This window comes from Osmerus eperlanus, chromosome 15, assembly GCF_963692335.1.
Source record: "Osmerus eperlanus chromosome 15, fOsmEpe2.1, whole genome shotgun sequence".
NCBI lineage: Eukaryota > Metazoa > Chordata > Actinopteri > Osmeriformes > Osmeridae > Osmerus > Osmerus eperlanus.
The window spans coordinates 3,548,250-3,568,928 of record NC_085032.1 but is presented as its reverse complement, the minus strand read 5'-3'; the positions used below and the strand labels follow the sequence as shown (position 1 = coordinate 3,568,928).

The 20,679-nt window shown below is 43.6% G+C and overlaps 1 protein-coding gene across 1 annotated transcript in view; it reads right to left on the bottom strand.

Annotated features, from left to right (window-relative positions):
* Window positions 1–71: 71 nt before the first annotated feature.
* mppe1 (metallophosphoesterase 1) overlaps window positions 72–20,679 on the bottom strand; it is an 81,395-nt gene continuing 60,787 nt past the window's right edge. Inside the window, exons 6-9 of the mRNA XM_062479061.1 lie at window positions 2,160–2,234; window positions 1,957–2,079; window positions 1,679–1,819; window positions 72–1,403 (exon numbers count right to left, since the gene is read on the bottom strand). Of these exons, the coding sequence (XP_062335045.1) occupies window positions 1,215–1,403; window positions 1,679–1,819; window positions 1,957–2,079; window positions 2,160–2,234 (528 nt within the window). The 3' untranslated portion in view covers window positions 72–1,214. The remainder of the gene's footprint in view (window positions 1,404–1,678; window positions 1,820–1,956; window positions 2,080–2,159; window positions 2,235–20,679) is intronic.

Below are 20,679 nucleotides of genomic sequence, written 5' to 3'. Positions count from 1 at the left end.
AACTACAAATTGTAATGTAATCTTTTTGTAATTTGTTTTCTATTTAGTTTTCCATTTATTTTTTTTGGGGGGGGAGAAAAAAATAGTTGTAGATTATCTTTGTGCCTTGATAATGGCTGTACCTGTACATTGGGCTGGAGTGTATGTGTGTGACTGACTGACTTGCTTAGTTGCTGAATGAAAAACTGTCAGACATGTTGACTGGCTGGCTGACAGGTGTGCTGTCCAGATGTCTGCTGAATGAAGCAGAGCAGGCTTGAAGGTGTGGCTCTCTGGAGGCGTGTCTCTTTATAAAGGGATGTGGCTCTCTTTAGGAGCATGGCTCTCAGGTTCTCAACATCATGGATCTGTATAATATGCAAACAAACAAGTTATGTTTAGAGAGCTACTAGCCTCCTTCATCTGTCTGAAGGCTAGTTAATCCATCGTTCTCTGAGGGCAGGGTTAACTATGTCTAGTAAACCCACCATTTTGGATTATCAAAAATGTTATTCCTGACACTCAGCTTTAAACCTTAACGTGTCCAATTGTCAGCCAGCGATGTTTTACAAGCGTAGGAGTATCTTTTTAGACTTAAGGTGTTTTTGAGATGTATACTTGTGTGTATGTGTGCTTCAAAGCATGCATGTAATGTTAACATATACACACGTACTCACGCATTGTATATGTACATTGTACATATGCATTTTATATTAATATACATGTACATATTCATTTATAAAAATCTACATATATTCTATAAATCTATATGTACAATTATACATAGTGATGTGTGTGCCTATGCGTATACATATTAATGAATGTTTAAGTGTGTGTGTTTGCAGACACATGCAGGCAGATTAGAGTGTTTGTTTCAGTGTGTGAGAGTGTGTGCGTGTGTGTGTGTTTGCAGACACTTAGACATGGCTCTACAGAGGGAGCAGGACCCCTGTGCACTACTGCATTGTGGGATTGTGAGCACTGTTAGGTAGCCTGTTCTCAACTGCAGCTTTTCATGTGACAAACAGGAGAGATCAACTTTTGTGTCAGGCCTTTAAGGAATACAAAAAACTATTTTTATTTTAATAAAGAGGCACACCAGAAAAAAAATCTGTGTTCATACTCAATTTGGGGGGAGACATCTTTTTTTTTGCCTGCTTCTTTTTCTCTCTGTAAAACATAAATATACACATACAAAACTTCAATACATTAACTATGACCAGTTCTCCTTGGCATCACAGGGCCTTGTATTTGGCCAGTAGAGTGGTGGTGCTGGAGATGTGCACGGGACCCAGCAACGGCAAGTGGATCAGCACCAGCAGCAGAGTCACCAGCAGGGCAGTGCCACAGTAGATCCCCAGCACACTGCTCTCCTCAGGCAGGAAGCACTTAGTCAGCTGGAACGCACTGGGGGAGAAGCTTCCCTGGAGGAAACGGAGAGAAGGAGAAGAGAGGTTAAAACAATCACAATTTCTTGCAAAAGCTGTGACCACGTACATGCATTCTGGAAGAGAGGAAGTCAGGAGGAGAGAGAAGTCATGAAGAGTGGGAGACATGGAAGAAGTCAGGAAGAGAAAGAAGTCAAGAAGAGAGAGAAGTCTGGAAAAGAGAGAAAAAGGGAAGAGAGGGAAGAGAGAGAAGTCTGGAACATCTCTGCAGAGTGAGACAAGGATGAAGACAGGGTTGTTTCTATAGTTACCAGGATGAAGCTGGGGTTGTTTCGGTTTCTCCAGCTAAAGGAAGGAACGCTGATCTCAGGATAACTGTTGTCATGGACAACCTTGCAGGCACTGTGGGTGTGGCCACTGAGAATTAGGCGGGGCTGGAACCACCAGAGTAGCTGTTGATTGGTAAGGAAATTAATCATTGTGCTCCTTGAATGAATACGATATTTATTAATGAAGATGCTTTCCATAAGGACACATTGTATGGGATTAGGGCCAGTATAGAACTGTGTGTGTGTGTGTCTAAGATCACTTTATTAGAAGCTTCCTGGGACAGCACGTCGTAGCGCTCCTGGAACAGCAGATGACGCTCTTCAGGTGAAGCTGCATCTGTCCCTTTGCACATAGCATCGCTGACGCGGTACAGGGGGTAGTGCTGTGAAGTATGACACACTGAAATAGTGCTAAAACTACATACATACAGCCGAACATACACACAACTGTGGTGTGTATCACCTGTAGGATGATGGGTGCTGTTGCAGCGAAGAGCTGCACATCCTGACAGTGACGCCTCATCCTGGTGTGGAGTGGCTGGGGAGGTAGAGTACTAGTTAATATAGTCATAGCTATTACAGTAGCAGGTTAGACTAAATAGAGAAAGTACCTATACAGGTTTAGGCCAAAATATACTTCACGCTTACAAGCTTATTACTTGTACACATACTCAAAATGACTACACACGCATCCAGCTTTTGTTTGGTGCGTAGCCTACTTTGTGCATGTCTCCCTGGCCTAAATGTACACATATACAAGGTGCAGTATACCAAAGATCCTCTGACGTGCTGAGATAAATACAGGAAATAGTGAAGAAGTAGTAGTACACAACGGCGGTAAGAGCAAATATGTGAGCTATTAGACATACATTTAAGATACCTCCTATGTCGCCATGGCTATTGCTGTTGTACAAAATCGGAATAAGTTTGCAATGTATTTAGTCACAATATGTTTTGTCGCTGACCTGCCTCCTAGTGGACATAGATGTAAAACATCCATGTTGACAATGAGTGTGGTGGTGGAGTATGTGAACAATGCCGCCATGCGTAGCTTTCGCGTATGTACATACGTACACGTACGAAACTGGAGTATACTGAGGCTTTTAGACTAACTACAGGAAGTACCAGTACAAGTTAGGCTAATTAGAGGAAGTACCAGTACAGGTTACACCAATTAGAGGAAGTACCAGTAGGGGTCTGAGGTCTGACCATACTAATTAATCTGCCCCTTAAAGGAAACATTTGCAGTATTATTTTAAAATCTATTTAGTAGTTTAGGGTTAGTGTCTTCCTTTAAACCATAGGGGAATTCATTTTGGTTGTTTGGCCAATATTTAACCCCCTACAGTTTTGGTGACCCCGACTACGTGATATGTTTCGAGCAATTCAGTTACAGTTTGGTATACCGGCGTTTCAAACCATGGTGCGGTGAGTAAGCATTTACAAATGTACATTAATTGTGTTCCGCCTGGTTCTGTTGGTAGAAGCCTATTACTAGTTTCTGATATTAGCTCCTGCATAAAAAGAACAAAAAATGGAATGGGAAACTGAAGTTAACAAATTACTTAACCCTTGTGCTGCCTTCGGGTCACATGACCCAAAGGTTCATACTGAACCATCGTTGTGTTTACCCAATTTTACCCAATACAAAAACAAATACAAATAATTTTCTTTTAACCATTCCAATGTGGGGGGTCTGACACAGCCCGACAGTTAAAAGAAAATGCTTCACTTTGTTTTTGTATGAGGTAAATTTGTCGCAATACGACGGTGGGTCACAATGACTGATGGGTCAGAATAACCCGAAGATAACACAAGGGTTAACCTATGGGAAGAAGTTAGCGTTAATCGAACGTTATCTGAATTGAGCAAGAAAGACAAGAACGGTCTTAAAACTGATTTTACGCTAGCTGAAATAATTGAACATTGGCAAACTGTAGCAGTCCATAAAAAGAAAGCAGAAAAGAAACAAACATTGAAGATTAGTGTACATTTAATTGGCAAATGTCTTCTCAACTCTGTCCTCAAAGCAGCGACCCCTTTTTGTGCCACAAGGCAACACACAGCTAACAACAGCAGTGAAGAGACCAGCCATGCTGGCTCACATTCTACTACTGAGTGTTCAGACACAGACAGTGGAATTGGTGCGCAAATTCCCAAACCGCGTTCTACAAAGAACCATCGTGCTTCTGATCCGCCACGCATTGCTGCCATAAAAATGGCGACAGAGGTAAAACCCAAGCCCCAGCAGCCCCCTCATATACAGTGTAACTTCTGTAAAAGACAAGGACATACCGAAATGCGATGTTGGGATCTTGGTAGAAATATGCCTATTCCACCCACACGCTTGTTTTATGCCAACAACAAAGTTAGATTTTGTCGTGCTTGTCTAAGAAGTGGTCACACTGAGTCCAAATGTTGGGATCTGGGAAAGGTAGGCCTCCCCCATTTTTCATGCAGCATAAGCTGAGCCTTTATCAAGACAAACTCTTTAACGTGATTACATGCAATTCCAACTATCTTTTACATTTACTTTATTCAGGTCCAAATTGTGATATTGCTTCATTCCTACTGTATTACCCCTGTGTTTAGTCTTTGTTGTAGTTCAAAGATTCGTTGGGGACAGTTTATTTGTTGCTGCTCCAGTTCCTTTAGCTGCATATGCATAGTGCATATGGTTTGTCCATCCATGAGTTCCTATGTTGGTTTGTGTGGATGAGTACTGGGTATTGTGGATCAGTATGTACCTTTGTGTGTTTTATAGAGTTGGTGGTAAATGTTCTATGTTTTAGCTAAACTCACAATGGTTCCTGACCTGTAAATGTAGATTGGTATAACTTGTATTTAATTTTATTATTGCTGTGTAATTTATGTTTTGTTTATTTTGGACCCAAGAACACTGTTTTGCTTTTGTTTCCAAGAGGGAGGATTGTAAGGCTGGGTGTCAAACCTGCCCCCACCTCTCATATGCTAAAGTGTGGAGTTTCTGGACGGTCTCAACTTGATGGCCCTCAAACCCCATTCAAGATTTGGTCTGATTGGTTGGTCTTGTGTATAAAGGGAATTGTAATGCATTGTTCTGTGGATTCTTCATCTCCTGAGACCTTCTACCTCAGTTCTCCCTTGTCCTACTGTCCTACTCCTTGCTCACCTCTTGTTTTCTCTCTGATTTACAATGATCATGGTAGAGTAGGTAAGATTTAAAGCTTTCATATTGTAACATGTTTGCCTTGTAATTGATTTCATTCATTTGCAATGTCATTAAATGCGTATTTCATTTAACCGTACTTTGACCATTCTTGCTCTGATTTAACCCATAGAGTCAAATACCTGGAATTCTATTGGTATTGGCATGATTTGGTTCATGCTAATACACTGTTCAGTTTCCCATCTTCCTTTAAACCATAGGGGAATTCGTTTTGGTTGTTTGGCCAATATTTAACCCCCTACAGGGTCTTGTTCACGAGTGAGGGAAGAATGGAGCGCGAGATTGACAGGCGGATCGGTGCGGCGTCCGCAGTGATTCGGGCTCTGCATCGGTCCGTCGAAGCTCTCTATTTACCAGTCGATCTACGTTCCTACACTCACCTATGGTCACAAACTGTGGGTAGTGACCGAAAGAGCGAGATCGCGAATACAAGCGGCCGAAATGAGCTGTCTCCGCAGGGTGTCCGGGCTCTCCCTTAGAGATAGGGTGAGAAGCTCGGTCATCCGGGAGGGGCTCAGAGTAGAACCACTGCTCCTCCGTGTCGAGAGGAGCCAGCTGTGGTGGCTCGGGTATCTGATCAGGATGCCTCCTGGACGCCACCCTGGTGAGGTGTTCTGGGCACGTCCCACTGGGAAGAGGCCCCGGGGAAGACCCAGGACATGCTGGAGGGACTATGTCTCTTGGCTGGCCTAGGAACGCCTCGGGGTCCCCCAGGAAGAGCTGGTGGAAGTGGCCGGGGAGAGGGAAGTCTGGGCCTTCCTGCTTAGGTTGCTGCCCCCGCGACCCGACCCCTGGACAAGCGGCAGATAACAAATGAACGAGCTAATGATTACTTTTATACTGTTTGGAATGCTCTGAATATAATAAACAATGTTTGAACTATACCCTGCTATATTAGCTCAAGAGAACATGGAACGTCAGGGCCATTTCTAGGAGCGCTATCTAAAGTCTAAACAAAAGCTATCTAGCATGCAGCGTCCTCTTTCTGTGCTTGCAAAGGCTAGGCTATGTTGATTGTCATCCCCCTGATGCTTCTTGTGAGAGTAAAACCTCCCATATTGTGATACTATTTAACTGCCCTGATTCCTGTATTCGTTGTCCAGTCTTCTCAGATGCTCAACTTGAGTGTATCAGACACCTGCACCTTATAGATCTATGATAAATACGTTGATTTTGTCTTGAACTTGTACTTGGCAATTCACTTCATTGACTTTGTACTTTCACAGCAATTGGATACTATCTAATACTTCTTTAATCGCCATGTAAATTAACACAAACAAGGAATTTACTGTGGCAGGAAGGTGCATACAATAAACATATATGGATATTGTTATTTCGTGTTTTATGTACAATAGTCTTAATTTTAAAAATCTTAACAACACTTAACAACACAAATCTTAACAAAGCACAAAAACAAATGTAAAACATAAAATAAGATAAGACTAGCAATGTGACTGGTAGAGACAAGATGACTTGTGCAATAGTGAGGGATGGACTTAAATCAATGAATGTCTTCATGACAATGAGAGACCTTAGCCTTGTTGATGAGGCCAGCTGCAGATGGAAAGAAACTGTTCTTGTTGTGTTAGGTTTTGGTCCTGATGGACCGTAGCCTCCTGCCGGAGGGGAGTGGCTGGAACGTGGCTGGAACAGTGTGTGCAGGGTGGGAGGAGTCGGCCACAATCTTTCTTTCTCGCCTCAGGGACCAAGAGGTGTACAGGTCCTCTAGGGAAGGCAGATTACACCCAATCACCCAATCTCAGCAGCTTGGATGATACGCTGCAGTCTGCTCTTGTCCTTGGCAGGGGCAGCAGTGTACCAGATAGTGATGGAGGAGGTGAGGATTGACTCAATGATGGCTGTGTAGAAGTGCACCATCATTGTCTTTGGAAGGGTTGAATTTCTTCGGCTACCGCAGGAAGTACATCCTCTGTTGTGCTTTCTTGGTGAGGGAGCTGATGTTCAGTTCCCACTTGAGGTCCTGGGAGAGGATAGTGCCCAGGAAGCGGATGGACTCCACAGTGTTGACTGGGGAGTCGCACAGGGTGATGAAGTGAGTGGGGCTATATTCTTCCTAAAGTCCACAACCATCTCCACTGTCTTAACCCTTGTGTTATCTTCGGGTCATTCTGACCCATCAGTCGTTGTGACCCACCGTCGTATTGCGACAACTTTACCGCATACAAAAACAAAGTAAAACATTTTCTTTTAACCGTTGGGCTGTCTCAGACCCCCCACATTGCGAAGGTTAAAATAAAATTATTTTTATTTGTTTTTGTATTGGGTAAAATTGGGTAAACACAACGATGGTTCATTATGAACCTTTGGGTCATGTGACCCGAAGGCAGCACAAGGGTTAAGAGCATTGAGCTCTAAGTTGTCCTGACTGCACCAGGTCACCAGGTTGTCAGCTTCCCACCTATAGTAAGACTCATCCCCACCAGAGATGAGCCCGTGGACAACACCGTCACTTGAGTTTGACGGACTGATGACTGGAGGTGCAGCTGTTGGTGTACAGGGAGAAGAGTAGAGGGGAAAGGACGCAGCCCTGAGGAGATCCGGTGCTGATGAGCCGGGATTCAGAGACGTGTGTTCCCATCTTGATGCACTGCTTCCTGTCAGGCACGTTCAGCTGGGAGAGCTTGTCCTGAAGCTATCTATGAATTATGTTGCTTGTAGCATTGATGAATTTTTATTATGCTGTGTGCTAAAGCTTGCTTATGCCTGCATAGCCATAAGTTAGTTATTTGTAAGATGTGACTAGGAAATGTCTGTGACACTAGTGTATAATGCCATGCAACTTTGAACAAGGAAAATAGGAGGAACGTCAAGGCCATATCTAGGAGCACTATCTAAAGACTAAACAAAAGCTATCTAGCACCATGAATGCAGCGTCTTCTTTCTGTGCTTGCGAAGCTTTGTTGATTGTCACCCCCTCCTATATTGTGATAATATTTAACTTCCCTTCATTCCTGTATTCTTTGGCCAGTCCTTTGAGATGCTCAGCTTGAGTGTATCAGACACCTGCACCTTACATATATGTAGTAAATACTTAGATTTTGTGTTGAGCTTGTATTTGGCAACTGACTTCATTGACTTGGTACTTTCACAGCAATTGGGTACAATAAGAGACTTCTTGAAGGCCTACAATTATGACAACTGGCTCAAGCATTGTGCATGTAATGACTTCTGATATGTTAACTAAATGTTTAGATGTTTGTGGTGGTAAGACAATTTAACATCGCACATTTTGATCAACAAACAACATAAGCAATTTATAACGTAGGAAACAGCAGACAAATGAAGGCTACATAATCATTTGTATGAATGTAGGCTACCACAGCATTGGCAAGTAGGCCAATGAATAAACGCCACACCAAAAATGAACATTGTGTAATAAATGCCGCCCTCGATTAAACGCCGCACCAAACAAATCAGAAAACGGTTATGTAATTGGTTAAATTAAAACACAGTATTTATTACACAAGTAAATCACAATTGTATAATTCCCTCGAAGCACTGGCAGACACAAGTGGCCGGTAGCGGACTGGCCATCGGGAGCACCGGGAGAATTCCCAGTGGGCCGAAACACTTCTGGGCTGGAGGACGGCTTGCCTTATAATTAAACTAACTACTAATAAAAATTTAGGCAGAGGATTGAGCAAAAAGGTTGGCCGGCCCCCCTTTCCCCCAGGCCGGTTGGTCTATACCAAATGAACGTCTATGCAGCCCTTAATCCCGCCGCCTTTGTCTCGCTTACACACGACAGTGACACTGACAGATGGAAAGCTAGCCAGTAGAGATACGATGTAACGATGTAATGATAGGACACCTTTTTGACCCGATTTTGACATGGCCAAAGTTTTGCCAGAGAATGTCTAATATGGGGAGAACTGCCACTCTCTGGAAACTTCTGGGTTGTGAGCCGGTTGCAGTTCCACTATAGTTCCATATGAGGGCGCTAACGGTCAAGTGCAGAATGAATGGAGGTCTATGGCAGCCTGGTCCTAACCAGACTCTCGTACATTTCATTTGTACAGAGAGTCTGGGCTCGCTCCATTGACAAGCGTTAACTTCCTTGAAGGCGGGTACTCTGTTGAAGTTTAAAACTATTGGTTCTGCCCAGAGCCACTCTGGATCTGCCATAACCAATCGCTAGCGTTCGCCTTAGCCAACTCCTTACATTTACATTTACATTTAGTCATTTAGCAGACGCTCTTATCCAGAGCGACTTACAGTAAGTACAGGGACATTCCCCCGAGGCAAGTAGGGTGAAGTGCCTTGCCCAAGGACACAACGTCATTTGGCACGGACGGGAATTGAACTGGCAACCTTCAGATTACTAGCCCGGTTCCCTAACCGCTCAGCCATCTGACTCCATCCTTCACGACTAACGGAGCTAGCTGGAAAATCAAACGAACCCCGTGGGGATCAAAGATTGTTCTTGCTCCGGCTTTAACTTCTGGATATTCGGCAGCGTTGCCCCAACGGACCGAATGGCTTCGCTTGCATCTTTCTCCGCCGCCATTACGGAACTACAACACAAACTAGCGCATGACATCATCGTCATCGTTCTCAGCCACTCCCTCTGTTCGCTGATTGGACAGGTAGAAAATTAACCGTAGACATCTGACTTACGTACCTCATGCCCAGACCTAGTACAGAAGCAAAATCAAAATTGAGTGGAAGTACGTAGGAGGGCAGAGCCAGGCTAGGTCTATGGAGCTATACCCCTGAAAATCCACTTTTCTCAGGATATAATTTTTTGTCTAGTAATTTGAATTCTGAATTCGAAAGGGGAGCCAAAAAAATACTCACTGCTGGGTGTTCGATTTTTTTTTAAGTCGTATTTCTGTTCTAAAAAGCCTTTTAAAATGTAATTGACGTTTGGAAAAAACATTTTTCCAAAGGCCATAATGACTTGTTATATTGAAATGTTAATGTTGAAAAATGTGGGCTGCACCAGTTTATGCCCATTGAAAATGAACGCATTTTAGTACAATGCAAATACATTAAAGAACCATATATGTGTAGCCTTCTACTAAGCATTAACATGTGTTTCATGGAGCGGAAGATATGATAACTAGTTGCCTATAAGTATTGTAATGCTGCAAAAAGTCAAACTTCAGAGGCATGTTATCAATAGCCTTTATTCAAATTATACGGCGAGTTTGTGAAAGCCATTAGCTTGTGGTAGCCTACTTGGGTGCACAGAGCTTGCAGCGCATTCGAAAGGAGTTTTTTTTTGCATTCAAACATTGTGATGTTCTCGTTTTGTGTTTGAAATGAACAGACGTTGGTTGAATCATTACTGTACTTTACTGTGATTATACGCTTAGCAGATCTCATGCATACAGCCGTTGACTATTGGTAACTCTAACTAACCTCCGCGGGCTTAGTGCCAACGTTCTATATGCAACCTATGACGGCAGTCGTAACACAATACGTCACTGTCGTAACATCATGCTAATGTTGTAAACCTTAAACCATACATCACTCTTTTCTTTTTAACAACCAGATCCATCACATTGGACATGTGTAACTGATTCACTTGTTAACTGCAATAACAATATCACTTGTCATTCATAACTCAGCAGTACAAAGTATAAACATAATTCAGATCAATCTGTTGGACAGAACAGTCATTCAGAAACATTCAGATTAATCTGTTGCTAGATTCAATGTAGACATTCTTTAACCAGGCTCATAGTCATTAAGGTAAGATGGACGCTGGCGATTGACTCGAGAGGGATATCTCGGTGTCACAACAACAGTGTCCTCATTCTCCTCATCAGGATCTGTGAGCGCATCCTCCGTCTCAGAGATGATCTTCTTAAAGAGGGAGGAATTCCTTGTTATGGAGTGTCCATCTTTGGTCGCTGTGATCATGGAGCCTTTGACCTCTGACACAGCGTATGGCTTGCTGTTGAATGGGGTGCTGAGTTTGTTGTGCTTGGGTTGTCGGTAGAGTACCTTGTCACCAGGGGTGAGTGTGCTTGGCTTAGTCCGCCGGCGCGCATCTGAGTCGGACTTCATCTTTGCTTTTGCAGTCGTGTCTCGCTCTCTGATGGTGTGATCAGTGTAGTCCTCGCAGGTTGTGGTGATTAGCGGGATCTTTGTGTGGATCTTGCGATGGAACAACAGTTCTGCAGGTGACACTTCTGTGGTGCTGTGTGGTGTGGCACAGTACTCATGGAGAAACTTATTGAGTCTCTGTTTCCATGGGGTGCTCTGTGTTTCTGCCACACGGATTGCTTTTCCAAGTGTACGCATGAAGCGTTCTGCTGTTGCATTTGCTTGAGGCCAGAGAGGTGTTATTTTCCGGTGGTGAAAACCTAGATGGCCTGCAAATTTGGAAAACTGTTCACTGTTAAAAGGGGGCCCGTTGTCTGTTTTCAGGATTCTGGGAATTCCAAACATTGAGAACACTTTATCAAGGATTGGAATGACTGTGTTGGCTGAGACAGATTTCACACTTTCAACAACTGGGTAGCGGGAGTATTCGTCTATGATTACCAATAGATACTCTCCTGTCGGAAGTGGGCCATAGAAATCTGCACTAGTGTTCTGCCAGGGGGCTTCTGGCAACTCTGACATTTTCAGAGGTTCTGACTGTGTAGTAGGTGTGTTGGCTTGACATGCTAAACAGTCCTTGACAGTTAGTTCTGCTTTCTGGTCTATGTTGGGAAACCAGACCTTTGACCTGAGCAATGTCTTAGTCTTGACAATGCCCTGGTGTCCTTCATGGGCTAGCTGTAGCACTCTGTGCTCAAGGGATGCAGGGATGACAATTCTTGTACCTCGCAGGATGATGTCATCGGTGTTGGACACGGTGAGCTCCTCACTAATCTGTCTGTACTTTTTCAGTGTTGTAGCATGTTGTGTGTCGCCTGTGATTCTGTACCACGTGATGTTTCTGATATGGGTACCAACTTCTTGCAGGATTGGGTCTTTTAGTGTTTCTTCTTTTATCTCAGTGAGAGTCATGGCTTTGGGTGTGGCATATTCAGCCACAAAGTTGACATATTCCTCTGCTACTTTCACCGCTCTTGAGCTGTCACTTGTCTGTATCGGGATTGGGTGACGGGAGATGTAGTCAGCAGGGTTGTCTGCGCCTTTCCTGTATTCTACCTTGAAGTTGTAAGGCTGTAGTCTCAGTCCCCATCTCTCGATCCTAGCAGGTGGTTTTGAACGCGGGTTGTTCCATATAACCTCTAGGGCTTTGTGGTCAGTGACAAGGATGAAAGGGTTGCCGTACAGGTATAGGTGAAAGTGTTCACAACCCCGCACAATGGCCAGTGCTTCTCTTTCAGTTTGTGAGTAGCGTCTTTCTACGTCGCTGAGAGCACGGCTGGCGTATGCTATGGTGTGCCTCTCCCCTTCTCCGTTCTTTTGGTAGAGAATGGCGCCTAGGCCGACTGGACTAGCATCTACCACAAGCTCTGTGTCTTTGGCTGGATAAAAGTATGACATTACCGTGTTGCTGGTCAGGCTGTCTTTGATCTTCTGTAGCGCTCTGGCGTGCTCAGGGTTCCAGTGCCACGGTGTGTCTTTCTTGGTCAGCTCATGTAGCGGTGCAGAGATGGAAGCAAAGTCTTTGATAAAACGAGCACAGTAGTTCGCCATGCCAAGCAGACTCCTGACTTCAGTAGGGTCTTGTCGATCACTGGCCTGCTGAATGGCAGCAACTTTTTTGGGGTCAGCTGAGATACCACCAGCTGAGAAAATGAATCCAAAGAATTCAAGTTTGGCCTTATTGAACTCGCACTTCTTTCTGTTGAGTGTGAGCCCTCTGTCTTTCAGTCTCTGGAACACAGCTCTGAGGCTGTCGTCATGGTCTTTCTGTGTTTTACCATACACGATTATGTCATCACTAAGATTCTTCACCCCTCTGATGCCTTGCAGAGTCTGGCAGATCGCATTCTGGAACACCTCCGCCGCTGAAGAGATCCCAAAGTTCAGGCGCTTGTAGCGTCTCAAACCAAGGTGTGTGGTGAATGTTGTGATGTACCTGCTGTCTGGGTGGAGTTCTAGCTGATGGTAACCGGCAGTCAGGTCGAGCTTGGAGAAGACTGTAGCTCCATTCAATTCGTGGATCACGTCGTCCATGGTGGGAGTGATGTGGCGTTCACGTTGAATGGCAGTGTTGGCCTGTCTCATGTCGACACACTCTAACCTTGCCCGGATCCTTCGGCTTGGGTGGCGTCACGATGGGGGAGACCCATGGCGTAGGGCCTGTGATCGTCTCTGACGTCGTCATCCTCAAGCCGTTTCAGCTCCTCTTCGACCTTCTGTCGGATGTGAAAGGGCACATGCCTATGTTGCTGACAAGTTGGCTGGATGTCAGTGTTAACGTGAAGCTTTACTTGAAAGTCTTTCAGCATGCCAATGCCTTCAAACAGCTCTGGGTATTTCTGTACTAGCTCATCTGCTACTGTTTGGCTTGTTGGAGCAGATACAGTGTTGACGATCTTGATGAGGCCTAGCTCTTTAGCTGTGTTGTAGCCTAGCAGAGAGCAGCTATCACCCTTCATTACATAGAATTCTACCATGGTTTTTCTCTTGTCTGTCTCTGTGCTACATGTGAATGCACCAGTTATGGGCAGTGGTTTAGTGTTGCCATACGGAAATATCTTTATATTAGCTGGGCTAAGCTGTGGGCATGGTTTCAGTGTGCTGAGGACCGATTCACTAATAATGTTCGCTGCGGCCCCAGAATCGATCATTGCCGCAATCTTCACACCATTGAGCCTAATGTGTGTGCGTGGTTGGATAGTGTTCTTGTTGCTACTGGCAGAAAATACATAAGCCTCGTCACTACTAGACGATTCCTGTGTGGTGTTATGTGTTGTGCTGGTGATGTTATACACTTTCTTATTCATTATGTGTTTTGTATCATAGTCCTTTCCAGGTGTTCTTTGCTTTGACATGCACTGCTTGGCGAAGTGGTTTAGCGTTCCCGCATGCTTTACAGTCTCTTCCTTTTGCTGGACATTCTCTGTCGTGTGGATATTTTCCTCCGCAATTCCTGCACTGGACGTTGGGCTTGGCTCTCCCGGCGCTCTGTCTGGTAGCTGTTCGCCCAGTCTGATGCACTGCATTCACTGATGCAGCTACACTCTGCTCCATGCCGGCTGCTTGTTGCTCAGACAGTTCCAATGTTCTCCCGTATTCGAGAAGGTCTTCCAGGCTGAGCGCTCTTCTGCGCAGCCTGGTTGAACTGCAGCTTTGGATCAACTGTGCTTTAATTTCATGGCTAACGTTTGTAAATTCACAGTTCTTTGCTAGCATGCGTAGTCTGGTACAGTATGCGTCTAGATTCTCGCCCGGCTGTTGCACTTCTTTTCGGAACATATATACTTGATACTGGACGTTCTTTTTAGGCGCGAAATACGTGCCTAGCTTCTGCTTGACGTCTGCAAACTTATCTTCTTCTGCTGCGAACGTGTCATAGATATCATGCACACGCTCTCCTGCCATATGCAGTAGCAATGCTTTTTGCCTAGCATCTCTGGCAATATTTACTGCTATAATACAGTTCTCAAAACTTTGTATCCATTTCGTCCAGCGTTGTCCTACTGAGCTCGGATCCGTTTCGGTATCAAAACTTGGCAGAGCCATAGTGTTCCCAAGTGGCATTTTTCTTATTTTCTCCGCCCTTTTTTTTCTTTTTTTAGCAACTCGTTGTCCTCCTCAGGTTAGCGTTCCAGCTAGCCACTTGTGGTCTTCCCGCTTCGTTGAGCCAAGTCCACTATTTACACTTTTAATTTTCTTGTGAGTGCAACAACTTTTCTCGGTTCTGTGTCTTTATCCTCATCGCCAATGTGATGTTCTCGTTTTGTGTTTGAAATGAACAGACGTTGGTTGAATCATTACTGTACTTTACTGTGATTATACGCTTAGCAGATCTCATGCATACAGCCGTTGACTATTGGTAACTCTAACTAACCTCCGCGGGCTTAGTGCCAACGTTCTATATGCAACCTATGACGGCAGTCGTAACACAATACGTCACTGTCGTAACATCATGCTAATGTTGTAAACCTTAAACATTACAAACATGTCGAAAAATTCTTCCAGGTACGGCCAGGGATGTACAAGGGTTGGCTAATCTTCCTAGCTACCAACCTCCTCGCTGGTGCTTGGTTCGGACATGCTCGAGTTCTCTTGAGTCTCTGCCACGGACATCTTCATAGGCTACATACGTCTGCTATTTCCTTGCTGGAGTTTGACGTGATTTTGTGTCATGTGCAGGTGATGGATCACGTATAAACCAATAGGGTGTCGGAATGGTATATGTTTATACTTCTCATCCAACCACAATCAAATTCACTCTATCCGGATGGCGCGTTTTTTCTGGATAGTTTTTTTTTGGTGTGTTTTTTTGAACGATGACAAGCCGGAATGAAAACAAGCCGAACTGAAATTGGAGTAACAAGGCTATTTTTAAAATGTAAGGAGTAGAAAGGACAAATAACTGCGTGAAAATGTAAGGAGTAGAAGTAGAAAGTCGTCTGAAAAACAATTACTTCAGTAAAGTATAGATACCCCAAATTTCTACTTAAGTAAGGTAACAAAGTATTTGTACTTCATTACTTGACACCTCTGTTGTACGGCCAGAGATACTGCTTCACGGCAAGCTCTGGTCACTTCCATTTTTCTCTCGAGGCATCGACAACACAGCTGACAGGGGCTCTCCCTGTCAATACAAATGCTAGAAAGAGTTTTGGTTTGCTAATGTTGTTCCTAATGTTGCTAATGCTCTGACATTCTGGTTCTGCTTCGGATGCCATCAAGCGGGATCTCTGGTCGTAGTCAGTCCTTCACTAACCAATCAGCATTCGTTAGCAGAATGCTAGCGTGCTATGGGCAACAACGACTTACCCTGTAAGAAATCGAAAGTACTCGTTCATTCAGCTTTCGACCTGTAATCCATGTTGTGTTTACCCAATTTTACACAATACAAAAACAAATACAAATTTTCTTTTAACCTTCGCAATGTGGGGGGTCTGAGACAGCCCAACGGTTAAAAGAAAATGCTTCACTTTGTTTTTGTATGCGGTAAAGTTGTCGCAATACGACGGTGGGTCAGAATGACCCGAAGATAACACAAGGGTTAAACAGGCTCTGGTTTTGCACTCGCAGAAAAACATTTGCATCCACAGAAAAAGACTTGCATCCGAAGAAAAAGATTTTGTCCACAGAAAAAGATTTGCATCCGCAGAAAAAGATTTGCATCCGCAGAAATAGTTTTGCATCGGTAGAAATAGTTTTGCATCCATAAAAAAGTGTTGTATTATGCTAAATATTTTTGACCAACACTTTTTACGGAAGGTTAGGGTTATACCATGGGCACATGCCAACAATGTTTTTTTACAAACATCAGGGCTCTCAAGTGTCACACATTGAGCGTGACAGTCACTCATTTCGGTCTTTTGTCACGCACTCCCGCCACACATTGTATTTCTCACGCGGAAAAACTATTTATAATATATTTAATATGCCGCAGCGCCCAAACGAAATTTCTCTGGCCGCGCCTCTCTCACTATGGAACCGGCAGGAATCAAGCGCGTCTCCCCTGGAGCTCTTTTAGTCGAGCCTGCCACTTATCAAAAAGAAAAAAAAAAGTTTCTACACAATGGCTAATCAGAAAATAGCACTATTGTATCTGGGTAAGATTTAACGCAACAACCAATGAAAAAAAAGAATATCCTGGAATTGTTCACATGATTCTGCTACAACGTCTTCCGAAAGTTTCGTTCACCCACAGAGCAAACCACTGGAGCTCGTGCATCACTTTGAGCACAGAGTAAGTCATGATCTCCTGTTTTAATGTTACAACTAATTCACAACTTGTTTGACACAAACAATGACAACTTAAAAATTTTAGAAAATGTTTCCCAGATAATTAGCATCAGTTTTTCATGAGTGTCTGTAACTTAACCAACAGTTTTACAGCCTGTTCACTGACAACACCTGCTCAGAACAAGTAGTCTAGGCCTAGTCATATTTTCGTTATCACACAATGACTAACATATTGTCACATTATAAACATATTTTTCCATCCATCCAAAGTGAAATGTTCTCAGCATACAAGACCCACTGTACTCTCAAAGGGCTTCTTGGAGTGGCTCCTCATGGGGCAGTCACATTCATCTCTCCAACAGATCACGCGAGAGTCTGGAATCCTCTCCCTTTTGAGACCTGGGATGGCCATCATGGTCGACCGAGGTTTCCTTGTTGATGACCTTGTGCCTTGCAAGATCTATGGGCCAGCATTTCTCTCTGGAAGATCCCAGATGTCTGCCTGTGAGATCATGGAGACCCAAGCAATTGCACGCCTCAGGGTGCATGTGGAGCGCCTCATACGGAGTGTTAAGGAACACAAGTTCTTGGACACAGAGATTCCACTTCGGCTTTTTGGCAACATTAATCAGCTGTATACTGTTGCATGTCTTCTGACAAACTATGAGAACGGGCCTCTTGTAAAGGCTTGGGCAAAGAAGCCAGAGTAGCAAAGAAGCCAGAGTAGCACTTGGCCAATATGTTGCAGTAGATGAAATGTTACAATCGTTTTTCCCGCCACTTTGTTATAATTGTTCATTTTTTTTAATCTATACAAATGACCAGAGGATGGTTGTTGTTCACTTTTAGAAATGTATAAAATTGACCAGAGCGTGTCTAGAGAAATCTATCCAATCTAAATCTAATCAGAATCGATACCAGTACTGAGATGTTTTTTTTGTTGACATATACAAATGGTAATAGGTAATTTATTTAAATGGACCTTTGTAAATTACTTTTTATAAATTGCATTTTATAGTCTCATGTTATTTATGCACTGCTGTACATTGCACATACTCTTTGAACAAAAAACTACTGAATTATTTATATGTACTTTAGCTCATCGGTGCTTTTAAGCCATCTGTAATAAAATAATATCCTTTCATGCACAGTGAATTTTACCTGTTTTGTTTGTTGCTCCCAAATTACAGTTATAAAGTACTATTTTTAGGGAATGAGTATTTAGCTGAAAAAAAAACATTCATAGGAAGAACATGTAACAAGTAATTTAATAAATAGATTATTAAATGTATGTACATCTCATTACATTAGTATACAAATACAACAAGAAACATAGTAATAAAATTAAGAATAAAATGGGGGTCAGATGTAGCCTGACTGTGCCCTCCTACGTACTTCCGCTCAATTTTCATTTTGCTTCTGTACTAGGTCTGGGAATTTGGCATATTAATTAATAAAGAAAAGTTTGATTTTCCAGCTTGCTCCGTTAGTGGTGAAGGAGTTGGCTAAGGCGAACGCTAGCGATTGGTTATGGCAGATCCAGAGTGGCTCTGGGCAGATCCAATAATTTTAAACTTCAACAGAGTACCACCCTTCAAGGAAGTTAACACTTGTCAATGGAGCGAGCCCAGACCCTCTGTACAAATGAAATGTACGAGAGTCTGGTTAGGACCAGGCTAGGTCAGATGGCTGGGCGATTAGGGAATCGGCCAGTTAATCCGATATGCTATTATTCTATTATTCTACTATTATTCTATATGGTAGGCTAGTATTCGTAAAGCAACACTAAGAGGTTGCATTGGCTAAAGTTCTTTGGATGCACGTTGTTTTATAACAAGGAGGCAAAGTTGTGCATTACAATGCAGACATGACAATGATTGGCACCAATCTGGCGCATTTACAAGAGCAATTAACTGAATAAATGCCAGGTATAGCCTATCGGAGACAGTTGTGGTCTTTCCATGAGCCCACCTGCTTCGTTGACCAACCAGCCGGCAAGTCACTTGTGCTAGTAGCAGTAGCAGCTAACGTTACCTCAGCACCTGCTGCGTCTTCTGAGCACTCGGCCTCGTTTCTTCTAGGGAATCACTGGGTGGGAGATGATCCTATGTTCTGGTAGTGAGTGGGCCCACTGTGCTAGCTGCAACAGCATTGTCATTCGGTGCCTCTTCATCTCTGAGTGCCACCTTTTTGGATGTGAACCCAAAGTGTGTGAATGATACACTCTGGTTAGCTTTCGTTTGCTAGCCATTGACTTCTCAACGTTTCTGTTTGGCGCACAGGACTGGCTGGCTCCGCTTGGCAAAAAAAATTGTGAATAAATGTTTTGATTTCTGAATACTGAACATGGTTAGGTTAAAAACATTTTTGTGACCATTAGTGACAATATTTATTTATTTAGAAAAAAATTGAGACCGCCTTCGAATTTTGCGTTTGAGGCTTTCAGGGGGGCTCATGGCTTAATCGGGCGGACCCTCCCGTATTTCGCACACTGGTCCTTGGGCAAGGCACTTCACCCTACTTGCCTCGGGGGAATGTCCCTGTACTCAATGTAAGTCGCTCTGGATAAGAGCACCTGCTAAATGACTAAATGTAAATGTAATAAAACAAAAACATAAAACCTTACAGCAAATATATGTACAAATATTTTGAAATGGATTGAATCAGTCGCAGAGCCAGAGGGGTGGACGGGGTGGCACTGGACCCCCCTGGTATCGGACTGGCCACCCCAGGTGCCACCCCAAAATGTCATTCGCTATCCCTGGCAATTGGATGCTGATTGACATTTAATTTATCTTGTTAAAAGAAGCGTTTCTTTTGACATCTGCATCGCAATTTTTCAATCGAGGATATTTCCACAGTTCACCAGTCACAAATCACCATGCTAGCGTCTGATACAGTGCCAGCGGGAAGACAACAGCATCATTGGGTGTGCTTTGCCTTCGGCAAGGGCACAACCTTTGTTCTCTCACATATATATTATTGGGTGTGCTTTGCCTTCGGCAAGGGCACAACCTTTGTTCTCTCACATATCCACCTTATTCCTAGCTCCCATGATCCATTTCCTGCATTATGGGCGCGACTTCCGGAGCCGGCGATTGTCATGGTAACGCTCATAAACAGTCATTGCGGTAAGCTAATTCTGATGCGAAATAAAACATGTGGGAACACAGCCTGTTACACCTGAAACGGGACAATTTGATCATACCTCTGCCTTCTACTATCGAGGGATGGGAGGACGACCTGAAAAAGTGGCCTCAAATAACGTACACTAGCATATTTAGCTACTTTATTAACTCTGTTGCTATGGACGGTGAAGCGATGAATAACCTGAAAAGCTCTGAGTCTTATCAGTACCTCCACAGTGATAAAGTTTGTCGCGTATTAATTAAGGAGGTGGGACACAACCTTGTCTACCTTAAAGCAGACATAGAGCCTAGTCAGAGCCTTAAAGTCCAACATCACCGGTCCTGGGTTTTAGTTTCATCGTCAGAGTGAAATACAAACGGCTGGGTGCTCATGTGTTGCTGGACCAGGGCACTACTAACCCACAAACATTTACTGGCAGTACTGCAACTAGCTAAATCTGTGGAGGTCTTTCGTAGCCCAAACACAAAGTAGGATGCGGATTTCCTCCGTCGGCTTTTTGTCCACAAAATGAAATGAGTACACATACGATACAGTGTTTTGGGTGGTCTCTTCAAGGCTAGGGTTTTCATCTACATTATTTTGTATTCCTCATCTGTTGGCAGGCTAGAAACTGTACCGTTTGTCACAAGAACAATCCCTTTTTGTTGTGGGTGTGTGTTCAACACACTGTCATTGAAGCCACATATTTAGCCTGGTTAGTAGTACAGCCGCGAACAGCGCAACAGGTAGCCTACCAGAGCCCCGCAATGACATTTTATAACAATAATAATAACAATATAAATGACAACATATGTTTAAAAACAAACCAGTTTTAGTTAAA